Source organism: Melospiza georgiana, chromosome 4, assembly GCF_028018845.1.
Source record: "Melospiza georgiana isolate bMelGeo1 chromosome 4, bMelGeo1.pri, whole genome shotgun sequence".
Lineage (NCBI taxonomy): Eukaryota > Metazoa > Chordata > Aves > Passeriformes > Passerellidae > Melospiza > Melospiza georgiana.
The window spans coordinates 37,477,513-37,491,641 of NC_080433.1; the positions used below are offsets into that span (position 1 = coordinate 37,477,513).

General features: G+C 40.0%; 1 protein-coding gene across 1 annotated transcript; it reads right to left on the reverse strand.

Moving 5' to 3' along the window:
- Window positions 1-5,661: 5,661 nt before the first annotated feature.
- Window positions 5,662-12,614, reverse strand: MRPL42 (mitochondrial ribosomal protein L42). Its single transcript, XM_058023058.1, has 6 exons — window positions 12,514-12,614; window positions 11,290-11,441; window positions 9,448-9,511; window positions 8,451-8,535; window positions 7,030-7,193; window positions 5,662-5,777 (listed from the first exon to the last, which is right to left on the reverse strand). The coding sequence occupies exons 2-6, from the start codon at window positions 11,369-11,371 to the stop codon at window positions 5,732-5,734; spliced, it is 441 nt and encodes a 146-aa protein (XP_057879041.1). The 5' UTR covers window positions 11,372-11,441; window positions 12,514-12,614; the 3' UTR covers window positions 5,662-5,731.
- Between the last annotated feature and the right edge of the window lie 1,515 nt (window positions 12,615-14,129).

A 14,129-nucleotide genomic window follows, 5' to 3' on the forward strand; every position in this document is an offset into this window, starting at 1 on the left:
CAGTGTAACTCCTACAGACAGTGGCTTCAGAAAAACAGTACTTAGCATATTATTTGTTTAAACAAATCAAACACATTTGAATGAGAAACTAGCAGTGTTTAAGACAAGAAACCTCAGCAGTGTTTAAAAAACTTGGTGCTAATGACTAGGATTGTTTAAGAAACAATAATCTTTGGATGAAACTATTAAGCTCTGTTTTGTTACCATTAGTGAGTAGGAAATACATGTTTATACAGGAGGGTCATGCTTCAATAGTTTAATCTTTTACTTAGGTTAATTTTTATTCAACATGGTAATGGCTTAGTGCAATTACTTTTAACCGTTCTTTGAAGTTTTCTCTGTAACTTTCATGGTCAACATTTTATTAGTTTTAGCAGAAGAGATGCTAAAAACCAGTTCTTGCAGAATTTTTTTAATCATCTCACATTTTCCTGGTAGGGGGATTCTTTTGCTGAGTAATCAAACTTTGGTAGCAGTCAAAACTGGTCTTATTTAAAAGGTAAACTGCCTCTTACATGTTTTTCATCTTGACAAGCAGTAAAGCTGAATATAAGCACAACCTTTTTCTGTATTTATGTTTGATAAAGACCAGTTGGCAAAGCTTCTTAGTTCTACTGGCCGTGCCAACATCTAGTGTTGTCTCCATACAACGAAAAACTGTATGATACATACATCTACATCATGACCTTTAATAAAGTGGCATGCCAGTCCATAAGCTTCTACTCCCCCAGAAGCCAGGAAATGCAAAATTGCTGACCAAACATGCTGATTAGTTCATGCAGCTTCCACACACCTCCCACTGTCTGATCTGCAGTGTTCCAACAGCTGTAGTTATACACAGTGGAACTAACATTCTGTATCAGTTGTATTTAAAGTTTCAGATAATTCCATGCAAATTGCCCAGTAAATCATAATTCATCATGTTTGCTTTTGTAGAAGCACCAAAAGATAACAGCTGAAATAATAGGCTCATTTCATAAGAGGTACCAGAAAGATATATAAATAAGTAATTATGTTATTTCTCCAAACAGCTTATTATTTTTAGCATTACAGGGTTGATTAATTATAAAGCGAGAATTAAAATTTCATACACAGTGTACATTTAGAAATTAAATGTGTGTGAATTACTCTATATAGAAAACTAAGAGCTCCTATATACAGACTACATACTACTGAAGGCTAACAGAAACATCAAAAATGGTTTTATCTGAATTTTAAGAGTATTTTGCACAGTTGTGCTCCTACATTAAAAAAAAAAAAAGATAAAGGCCCCAATATAGATAAAAAAATATCATCTTCATCCTCCCTTCACAGAAAAGCAAAATGCATCTTCAGAGGACAATTGTGTGACATATTCTAGCCAATAAAATGTTAAAATAAGATCAACTGACTGTTGCATGTACTTTTTCTGTGCTGACTGACCATAAGGGGAGCCTTTGAAGATTAACTCAGGTTTAGATGTCTAATTAGTATCTGTCTCAATCTTGGAGATAACCCCAAATTTTATGTATCGTAGGTACACAATTTGTTCCTTTATACCGGTGACTAGTGGGTTTGCTGTAGGTCAATTTTGTTATATACAATATAACAATATAACAAAATAGCAAAACAATAACAATATAACAAAATAGCATTAAAACAAAATATGCATATTTTGTAGCATTAAAACAAAATATACATCATCTATTACAGATGAGGAATGCAGCCTACATCTATTTTATCTCTCCATTTTATAACGTTGTATTGGCTTTGAGGATGGAATGAGCATGTGAGAAATTACATGCTGCTAAAATTCACAGACTGGAGAAACTGAGAAATGCAGCGCTGGCTTTGACAAGCAGTCGGTACTGTGACTTATAATGACCTGCCACAAGGATTTATTGTGGCACAGCAGAATTTGGACGTGACAGATGAAGTTCAGACCTATTATAACAGCAGCAAGACAGAAGTTTCCTATAGAACTTCATAGCTGGATGGGGAGGAGGGATGGCAGGATGGGTGGGCAGATGGGCAGGAGGGTAACTGCTGCCTTCACTGCAATCTTGGGGAATGAAACAAAGTCATGACATTTGTCACATGCCCAGCAGCACATTCCTCCTGTCTCCGGTGTGCCAGTCCCAGCGTCTGTCCGTCTGTCTGGTGGGGAAACCAGTTTAGGAACTGATGAGCCAAAGCCACTTGGCTGCTCTCATTCCAGCCAGGCTGATCAGCAAACCAGCTACACTTCCTGATCCTGCTTGTCCTGGGGCTGCCACAGTGCAGGGACAGGGACAGGGACAAGGACGAGCACAGCAGCAGGGCATTGGCACAACCCTCTGCTGCCAATTTGTGCTGTTATTACTGCCCCACTATCGACTCATTTTTTCCCCTGACTGGGATGGTGGAGCTTTTTTTTTGTCTCTGAGACACCCTACAAAAGTTAATCAGGCAAAAAACCTTTGATCCTTTAAGTGCAAGTCCTTTGGGAGGTGTTAAGGAGCGCTTTTTGCCGCCGTGCTCCCGAGTGTCAGGATGGGAGCAGCCCAGGGCCGCCTCTCGGGGCTCAAGCTGCCGCAGAGCCGGTGCCGATCCCGGTGCCGATCCCGGTGCCGGTGCCGCTCCGCCCTGGGCGGTGCTGCCTCCCGGTGGTGCCGCACGCAGCCTGCACGGCAGCTCCCGCGGCGCGCACCGAAGGGAAAAAGCCTCTTCAAAGCATCAGCTCTGTTTTAATCTGGGGATAATTAGAGGAGAGGAAACACTTCTTTTCGCTGAGGCACTCAGATTAATTGAACTGTGATTTAAATGGTCCGAATTCCTGCTCGGGAGCACTGGAACAGGCTGCCCAAGGAGGTTGTGGAGTTTTCTCCTCTGCAGACATTCCAAATGCACCTGGCTGTGTTCCTGTCACCTCCTGCAGGTGACCTTGCCTTAGCAGAAATGTTGGACTATATGATCTCCAGAAGTCCCTTCCAAACCTAACAATTTTGGGAGTTAAGGGCAAAACTTTTGAGACATGACTGAAACAGTTTTCTAATGGCACACAGACCAAGCAAGGCTTGAGGAGACTTTTAGTGTGACTTTTGAAAACCAAAAATCCCTCAGTAAGATGTACCCAGCTGTCTACTACCCACAGCAAGCAGCCTAAGATGCTCTGGAACTCAACAGCTACTAGATACAAAACAAATGGCTAAGTGCCCAAACTGGGATACAAAGTGCCAGAACAGACTTAACATTGCAAATTTCATGCAACTTAAGTTTTCAATTACAAAGAACAAGGGCAACAGAAAACAGAAATCCCAAACTAACTTTGAAATTTTTTTTTTTTTTTGCATAGAAGTAGAACAATAATCAAGTGGATGAATTCTGAATTCCAAGTTTCCAAGTGAAGAGAAACAAAGCCAGTTGTTTAAGACCTAGAAAACCAAGAAGAGAGCTTCAGATTACCATGAGAGTAGTATTTTAATTGTGTCATGCCTCGGGTAACTCAGGAAAAAGATTCAGTAAAAGAAAACACAGTAAGACTGAAAGCAGCACCACAATGCAGGGAAAGATTTTAAAACATCAATGTTACGAATCAGTAACAAAAGGGCACAGGGTACATGTAGTGAACATGTGTTTTAGACAGTTTCCAGCCACTGGTCAGAAGAGGAAGTACTTTAAAGATAGCAGCCAAGCACATCATAGATTTTTAGCTCTCAAAATGCCTGAAAAGCATCCAAAATGTTTGGGAAACATTGTGCAAGCCAGTATTTCTACAGTGATTGTGGATGTTTGATCACAAACAGGGTTTGACAGGCAAGAACAGACAAATGTCATAACAGAAGTTTATGACTGCAAAGGTTTCTCTGTAAAGCAAAATTTCTTAGCAGCATTAGGCAGCAGTAAGCAAAAATATGGGAAAAAGGATGGGAGAAAATAATTTTGAGTTGAAATTAGTCCAAGGATATATCTTCTTACACTGAAGTCAAACGGTGACAAATTAGGTCTCAGCTTTCCAAAAATAAAAGGGACTCAATTTTCTGCATTGGAACATAAAACACTGCATAAGATGTAAGCTCACTTATACACCAGAGTCCTCACCAGGCACCACATACTGATGAAAATACCAAAATTTGTTGTACTACAAATTGCTACAATCTATTCAAAAAGTTATATTCCAGGCAGAAAAAGCCACTATTATGTTCATGCAATTGAACTTACAGAGTTAAGCAGCCATCCTTCACAGAGACCCCACAGACATTACTTCACAATAGCAGACTTATTATGTGAGCAACACACCATTAATAACAAGCCAAAATCACTTGGCTCATGTTGGCTTGAGCACAGACTCTGATATCTTCTAAGCACAACAGAGTGAAGGAGCAAAAGGATTTCATGCTCTGCCATGATGAACCATTATCAGCTACCCAGCATTTGGAGTTAAAAATGCACTGGCACTAGTTTTCTGTATAAATTCCCACAAGTATTTAAAGGCAGCCTTTTTACACACATCCAACATTGCTTTTTTCACAAATAAAGGATGTTCAAGGGAAAAAAGGTTATTCAGTAGTATCTTCAGAAACTAACTAACAGTTGAGATGTAGTTTCTCTACATGTCAACTGAGAAGATGAGTGGTACTCAACTTCTAGCAAAATCTGTAGAAAATGCATGGTGGTGAAATGACACTAGACTAACAAAAGAAACAAACCCCTTCCTAGTTTATCCAAATTGCTTTGGAAGGGAAATGCAATAAAAATATATGATGTACATGAGACAATTATTTTCTGATTATTTAGAAGGATCTACTAAGAAGGCTTTATGAAGTCACTGGCATCTCTGCAGCAGCATAATGTTCCAAGCTAGCCCTTTCTATTAGAGGGCTGATGCCTAAAACTGTAGACTGGAACAAAGGTTTTTTCCCTTTTCCTGAAGGAAAAAAAGCTACATGACATGTACAGGAGGAAGAACATTTAAGCAGTACACAATGATAAAGCAATGAAGTAGAAGCAGACCAAACTCCTACTGTGATACAGCTATTCCAGCTTATGTATGAACACAGCATCCTCACTGAGTGGTAGATCAGGTGGGATTAAACAAACAAAAAAACCCCCATGAACCACAAATGCACACAGAAGTTTGTAGATACCTGAGAATGCTGGATGATTTTGAAGAGCAAGTTACTGTGTCTTGGATGCTAAAAATTAACCAAGTTGGCCAGTTTTCCATACACAACAACAGGCTTAACTACAATCACTTGGCTGATGTGTAATTAAACATGGAGCCAGGTATCTCACAAGTGTAACAGAAGAAGAAAACCAGTTTGTTTTCACAAATACCTCACATAATATTTTTAATAAAAACTATTTCATTAATTCTTCAATATTCAAGCTCACCTTACTAAATTCCTAAAAGAAAAAAAAATACTATCCCACTCAAAATCACCAAACCCTAACACATCCATTTCTAGACTTTCCATTTTGACAGAAGATTTGTATGGATTCACTTGACCAATGATAAGCCTCTGACCTCTTGAATTTAATCAGAGCACTCCATCCCTGTTACATCCTGATCTAAGACTAGTCCATTTGCTGACCAGGAATGCACAGCTGCCTTCACTGATTCTCTGTTTTGTCAGTGCCATTTTGCTGCTTTTAGTAGAAAATAACAGTCAAATCAAGTTAAGCATGTTACAGCCACACATGTCACCTTCTGTAACTTTTATTTCCAATCAAAACTGACAGCAAAGTCCTGATGAACAAGTCGTTATCTTGGTTATCGGTCTTTGGGAGGATTAGGATTCTTGCGTCTTCTGTGATACCTAAAAGAAAAAAAACACTGCAGTGAGTGCAAGCTGTGGACAGCCTTTATTTTTGTGGTATTTCTGCCCCCAGTGAGTGATCCGAGGTTACACAAGGAAGTGAAATACAAGATACACAAGCACAATCCATCACCACTCATTAGATGTCATCTCTGTTGTTTGTGGAGTTACATAATGCTACTCATTTCTATTGCTACATCTGCTACAAGCACGCAATAATCCAATCAGTTCTACAGCTGAATAGGCACAAAGGCTGCTGTTTATTCTTAATCCTTTGTGTGAAGTTAATTTTATTACATGGTCAGCCTTGCCTTTGGCTAAAATGATTGCCATAGAACAAAGATGTTCAAAAGAGCTGTGCCAGACTGTATGTTAAATAGTGTAATATTTTGCAGAAAAACTAAAAAACGAATTATTCTGAACAAATAATGAACCACACTTCCCTCATAATTATGCATGCTAAACAAGGCAGATCCTGTCTGATCTTCATCGAAGTGACAGCTACCCTTTGGTCATGAAAGTCCTATCTTTCCATTCATTATATCTACTCCCAAAGCACATTAATTAAAAAGTTTTCTGTGGATAGCAACAAAAAAAAAAAAAAAAAAATTAAAATTGCCTGTATTATGTCTCCATAGCTACAAAATTAGCAGCTATTGAAAGACAGCGTACCATGGAGTGGAAGGGTGTAAGACACACCAGAATGCTGCTGGTTGAGATTAGTAATGCCCAGAGGTCCTCTTTAAGCTCAGTCATGTATATGTGCACCTCTCCTCCTCCTCCATTTCTGAATACAAGGCACACCAAAGAGCACTTTTCACCATTCCAAATGAAAAACCTCTACTACTCTTAAGTCTGAGAAGCATCCCACTGAGGTTGCTAAGGAATAGGCAATGCATGTTTCCAAGCTTGTTTGGTTATGTCCACTGAGGGTATTTTACATACTAGATTCTGTTATGGAACTTAGTAAATGACTCAAAGCAGTAGCTAACAGGATGTATGAGAAATTTCTGCACTGTCACATATTTTACAGAAAAAAGTGGCAAAGGTTAACAAAGGAGCAGTGTTAAAAAAACCCCTCATTATATACAGTCTTCCATTCACCCAACACTGCATTGAAAATTTTATGTACTAGCCCAAATGTTAGAGGTATCTTGTCTGACATGACTCATCCTAGGTTGAATCTGCTCATTATATTATTCCTGCATTTCCGTTTACTTCCAAAAGGAACAGGCAAATTGAAAATACTTACTGTCCCACAGGATACCAGCGATGTTTTGTTGTGTAAAACATTTTGCTGAGCTCTTCAATTGTAGGACCTCTACTGTTCTTTAGCTCTTTTTCATTCAATCTGGATTTTAAAACTTGATCAAGGTTTTCTTCTTTATTATTCACTGGATCTGGCCGTGGTATGGGCTAGCAAAACAGTAATGTATATGTATGTCCTGTTTCTCCTTGTTTTATTTAACTGAGAAAGTAAAAAAGCCAAGCTACTAAGAGTAATCTGTAGTGCTATCTAATAGCTGAAAAATACAGAAAAATACCTGCAATTACACTGGCTGTTTATTGTCCTCACCTTCCCACCCCGAATGAAACCACACACCACTGTGGAGCAGATATGTCTAGAAACACCTTTTTACTCTAGGTTCTGCAACTGGTGATCCTAAAACCAGCATTCCTGTAGTCATTATTGCAGATCTCAATCACTAGCTGAATCATCAGCTTCAGTTCCACTAACACAGAAGTATCCACACCATTCCCAGTCAGAATTTTATTCACAGCAACCATCATAATTGCTAAAAATCTTTGCTAAAACATGTACCTTAGAGAAGAATGTCACTTCCTAATTTTTTATGCAACAGGTAAGACCAAGTTGTTTGCTTTCAATTGAAAATGTAACTACTACCACTATTACAAGTATTTTCCCTTGTTTAAGCCTTTTACACCTGTTTTTCTTCAGGTATGTGCAACTGACAGATTTAAAAATACTGCTATGTAATTTGCAGGCAAAAAGTGCTAAAATGCTTTAGGTTTCAATGGAGGATTTTCACATTGGGTACTTCAGCAACACAGCTGCCAGCTGCAGTATTTTACTAGCACATGGGAACAGGAACTTCAAACAAAAAATGTACACTAGAAAAATTTCTCTAGGTTTTAAATCACAACACTAGATATATTTTCATCAATGTAAAGATCACATTGAAAGTACTACTGATAGATAAAAATCAGTATTTAGAGTTCTTTGTGGCTTTTATGAACTCAATGCTGAATGGAACCTGAAGTTTGAGTTGAAAACAGTAGCAGCAGTATTTCTTTGTTTTCTCTTGTGCAGGAGGACATATGAGCCATAACCTGCATTCCAATCATCCTCTCTGAGTAGTACCCATGTAGACAGACACTATTTTCTCTGTAGTGCACAAGTGTTTTAGTGCCTTTCATTCAACTAGAGCTTCTGTATGCTGCGATACCTGAGCTTTTCTCACTCTTAAACTTGCCCTTAATTCAACTAAGAGTAAACTTTTCCTTGTGGCAGCAGCTATATTCATCAATCATTTACTTCACAGATGTGCTGAAGTAATTTCAAATTTAAAAAGATGCTCTAAAGACTCAAACCTATGAATTACTAAATGCCTTTACAAGAGTAAGAAATATAGATGTGCACATTGGACATACTTTTGTATGCTCGTATGGAATCTCAAGCGAAGGGTGGTAGCAGACAATTGTCTTCAAATCAGATGTCACTGCAAGTTCCACTTTGCTATAAAAATAAAAAAACCTCATAACTTTCAAAAGTACTGAACAACTGAGCAGCCCATATCCCAAAAAAAACTGGATTTGACCCTGCATTTATGAATCTGTCATAATTTCTATAAAAAAGGGTCATAAACATTTGAGCCAAATCTCCAAGTTTTTGTTTTCTCAGTCATCTTCCTTTTTTTTTTTTCATGGAGAGGAAAAAAGGGCTAAAATAAATTATTAAAATACCTGAACATATGAGTTGGAAAAAAAAAAATCTTAAAACACTTAAATAGTTCCACATAAAGCTCTAAACTCTAAAGATTGGGATAATGATCTCTAGGACAGCATGTCTTTATAAGATGTATGCATCTGTAATGAAATAATAGGAAACAAACTCTGGGGTTCTAATGTTCCTATTATGTAAAAAAATGTTGAACAAGAAGTCCTACTTAGTTAATTGTGAGAATATAATTTTCTCACCTTCCTTCCCCTTCCCATGAGTCATTTAGCTTCCTAAAACTGTGGTGACATGAATTCAGTGTTTCTCACTATATTTGTACCATCTTTTCTCATTTCTACACAGATTCCCCGTGCAGCAGCACAAAAATACCTGGACCTTGTCTTAACAACAAGCATCAATGGAAATTACTACTCTAAGCTAATTTTGCTCTTCCACAAACAAAACTGCAGGGGTACTGGCAGTCATCAACATGTTTAGAACGAGTCCTGCATGACTTTTCATTACATTGAAACATTAATTTCATAACCATTACTATCAGAGACAGTACTTTAGCTGAAATTATTACATATATCCAATATTGGCAATAGATGTGTTTGATACTATTATATGATGACTTCAGGACAGAGAGAGAAAGTAGCCCTGGAATAAACATTACATGAAAAGGCCACAGAGCAAAGCACATTTACATACCAATTGTAGTCTTCAGGGAGAACTGAGTATGTAGATTTATGGCAAGCATGATACACAGCTCCACCTGCAATAAAAATAAAGAACTCTGATGTAGAAACAAGCAGAGCTGTGCCCAATTAAGAAAGTTCATATTTTCAATTTTCATTATTTCAAGTCTTAATCAGGGATTATAATCATATTCAGTTTTAGATTAACATAACCCAAATACTGTCTAAATAGAAGTTCATTTTAGTACACAGCTTTCTAGCAGTGCAATCAAAAAAAAAAAAACAAACAGTGTGCAGGCAGCTATGACCTATACTTACCTTCCTAGTTGTATTGTTTTCCTGAGTAAAATCACTATATGAACAAAATACCTAGAGAAGTCACCATTAGGAAATATCCTTTATATATGTAAAGAACCTTAGAGGACTTAGAGGGAAGGTCATAATTTCATTCACAGCAATATTTATTATAAAAATGAAAAGGAGGGGCTCTGACTGGATATGTAGAGAAATGTTTTCTTCATGAGGACAGCAAGCCAAGGGGATGGGACTCAGGCAGGTTTGTCAGTTCTCTGTCCTTGGAGATTTCAAAGACCCAGCAAGCCCCGAGCAACCCAATATGACTGCAGAGCTGACCCTGCTTTGAGCAAGAGCTTGGATCACAGACCACTCAAAGTCCCTTCCCCATGGTTTGATTCTCATTGTTTTAATAGGATCATAGAATAATTTAGGTTGGAAAAGACTTTAAAGATCACAGAGTCCAAACACAACTAATCTAAGGTGTTCAAGAGCCCCTCACACAGGAATCATCCTGTAGGCACTGCCTTCCACAACAAAGATATCCAGGCCTAAGGTGGGCCTGGGAAGTGCCTGGAGTTGACTTCCACTGAGAAGCCCTTTCCTAATTGCCAGAACCTGAGACAAATCCACATGGAAGTTTCTGTAAAGCTTTATTCAACAACTACACTTTTAGAACACAATTATGATCACAAGAAACAAGTCTTCACATGTTCTGAGCTTTCTGTTAAGTCATAAAAAGGTTTCAACTTTATCTGACATTGTTTTATTTACACCATCTTTTAATACAAATAGGATTCTTCACGGCTGCTCCTAGCACGGGGAGAGAGCATTCATTGTGCCAAGACTGCAAAGGCTGAAAAAGCCAAGAAGAAACTTTTGTGTAGCTATTGTTCTCTCAGAAATATTTTAGATGCAAACTCTTAAATTCAGAATTACTGTTAGCACTTCCACTCTTCAGTTCTTCTAATTAAACTATTCTTAGTTATTAAGGAGTTGAGTTCCGGTAAACTGCAATTAGTTTGTATGTCTTCCTAAAATTTCTTTCCCTTCCTTGCCCACTTACCTCTAAGTGGTAACATGTCTATTCTATTTCCTCCATTACTGTCTTTTCTACCACCTTTACTACCTTCCCTATTTCCTTCTCTTGACATCTAAAACATGGACAAAAATCTAAGAAACAGTACTGCCTGTTTCTACTTGTTCTCTGTTTATGTTAAGTGAGATTTTACTATAGCCTTTTCTCACCACTTTTCTAAGCCTGAAAAAATCAACTTAAATCTTCAATGATAATCAGTGGTAAGAGGGTAGCATTTACAAGCTAATCAATCATTTGGGGTGCATCCTACTTGGACCATGAAGGTTTTCAAAGCATAAAAAAAGAAAAAAACAAATGAAGACATCCTTTAGATTACTATTAGAATAGAGCACAGACTAACAGACTTGATTCTGTTCAAACAGAAAAATCACTTCCATGCTTCACTACTTTAAACCCTACAGGAAAGAGGTTCTCAAGGAACAAATTTTAATACAGGACTTCCACAATTTCATCACTACTTACTCTGCAGTGGGACCTGCTTACAGGTTGCTGCTGAACGCATCCAGAGGAGGCGGGGCCATGCAGTTCTAAGTGACACTGCCATGGTGACAGCAGAGAGGAAACCAGTCCTGGACAGATGGAACTCAAAGAACTTCTTCTCTGCAGAACACCCTCTGAAAGAAACCAGTTCTGTAACTATTCAGGATACAAAAGACTAACAATTAAACTTCTTGAATATCTTAAGGAAAAAAATTGTGCAACATAATTCTTCATTATCAATTGTTTATAAATCCTTATCACTGGAGATAATGGTAACTGTCTCCTTAACAGTCAAAAATAGCACAAGACATTATTTACTGAAGGTTAAACTTTAAAAAGAAGCTTCCGTGCCTGTGCCTTCTCACAGGCTTTTCTACTGGTACTCACCCACCTAAAACTTGCATCCTTCTTTCTGACACTCCATAAAATTACTCATGAAATATGCTTTTCTTGTTAACAATGTAAATAACATCAGCCCGTACAAAAATAGAAATACTTGTAAACTACACTTGCTGTAGTTAAAAAACTCTTGAATGCAGTTAATTGGTTTCAACCATCTCAGCAATAGACCTGAAAACTCACAAACACCATTTAGGATACCTTAAATGTTACCTAAATTTCACAGAAGCAGAAGGACACCTTATGTTTCATTGTCTACTGAAAAAAAATAATTGCTTTAAATAGAAACTTACAGTGAAAACCAGAAAAACGTAAGTGGAAACAGTTTAAACACACATACATAAAAAAAAAAAAGAAAAAAAGAAACAAGAACCTTTCAAAAGTACTTGAAATTTTGGGCTTCAGAACATCACCAGAAACACGCATTTTCCAATTTTGACATATAATTTTTCAGCATTCTTTTTATCTGTGCCAATGCTGCTGAAGTTAGGGGAGCAGCAGCACGTACAGAGGCGCTCATAACTTGCCCTCAGAGGCTCATGAACAAAGAGGGTGCGAGGAACGCGGCGGATCTCGGTCCAAGGACAGGGTCAGGCACCTGACAGGGCTCAGCCCGTTCCCGGCCCGTTCCCGGCCCCACTGCGAGGACCGCTCCGGTTTGAATGGGAACAGCCCCATCCCTGAGACAGCGCGCAGGAAACTCCAGCAACACGCGGGAGCACGAAATCCGCGGCTCAGAACTAAAGAAGATATTTAGCACTACAAACAAACCAAGACACTAATCCGTCAAAGCAATGAAAAAAGTACCCGTTATGAAATCCTGAGCACGCCGCACAGGGTTCAGCCCCTCCGAACGTGGGCAGAGCCTCTCCGGCCTTGCCCGGCGCTCCCCCGCGGGCCCCGCACCAGCCCCGGCGGCGGAAGCGGCGCCGCGCGCCCGTTCCGGCTCCGGCGGCGGCTCGGCCCGCGGCACGCCGGGACTCGTAGTGCGGGCGGCGAGGGGGCACCGGCAGCGCCCGCCGCCCCTCTGCCCTCAGCGCTGCTCCAGCGCCGGCAACGAGCCCGCAGCCGCTGGATAGTAATATGGATGCCTGGCTAAGCCGGGCCGTGGCTGGCCGGGCCGGGGAGCAAGGTACACACAGACACATATTAATGGAATCAGTTAGGCTGGAAAAGATCTCTGAGATGATCCAGTCCAGTCTTTGACCCATCTTTGTACACCTTGACACCTAGGCCATGGCAATAAGCGCCATGTGCGGTCGTTTCTTGAACACCTCCAGCGATGGCCACGCCACCATCTCTCTGGGGAACCTGTTCCAGTGTTTAACAGTCCTTCCTGTGGAGGAATTCCTCATGATGTCCAACTTGAACCTCCCTTGGCCTGAGGGCGCTTCCTCTTGTGCTGCTGTCCCCAAGAACCCAGATTCATTACCTGGTGTGCAATAAGCCAATAATTAACCACTGTGGACAACACTGTCACGGGTTGTCCAACCCCTACCTTATTACAACCTCTTTTCAGGCAGTTGTAGAGAAAGAAGAGGCCCCCCTGAGTCTGCTCCAGGCTAAACACGCCCAGCTCCCTCAGCGCTCCTCAAGGGACCCTTGGTCAAACACTGACTGCTCACCCTGCTGGTCCCTGTGCTGGGAGAGGCTCAAACCCGCAGTGGAGGCGCTGAGGCGACCTCGGCATTGGCAGCAGCTGTTCGGCTGCGGGAGGGGGCACACCGCCCCAGCCACGGGCAGCAGTGCACCTGCCGGTCCTGGGAACGTGCCAGCGTGCCATAGTCTTATATTAGCTGCAAAATAACCCCCTCTAATCCCGTAATTCAAAGGGACATCTCTATTGGTTATTTCACAAGCTTGCAAGCATAGCCTGCTTGCTTTCAGGTTAAATTACACAGTGGCTGCAGCAGCTTCCTCTGTTCAGCCAGCCAGATCTTCACAGTACCTGTAACAATCTTCTACAGAGAAGGCCTGTGGATTTTATGTAGATGAAATTGCATGTTTTCAATATTCAAGGCATACCGAAAACTCACCTGAATGTCTCAGGCACACTGCTTCTCTGAGGCTACCTGCTGTACTTCTTTCATAGACTGAGTCACAAAGCATTTCAAAGACAAGGTTATATTTACAAAACATTGATAAAAGGCAAGAAGAAAAGACAAAAATCAATTGTCTGACCTGCTGCTCTAGTATCTGGAATGGCTCCAGCACTTCAGGCATTTTCACATCCACAAAGCCTCTAAGTCACATCAGCAGACTGTGTCTCCATTCCTGTCACAGCATTACCGTTTTGGAGACTCTTGGTTATTGTTTCCTGAAAGGCAGCAACCTTTTCCAGAAAGCTTCCAAGGATTGCATCTTTTCTGGTCATTGACTGTGGTACTGCAATTTCATGTTGTCATCAGTGAAAGCCTCACAAT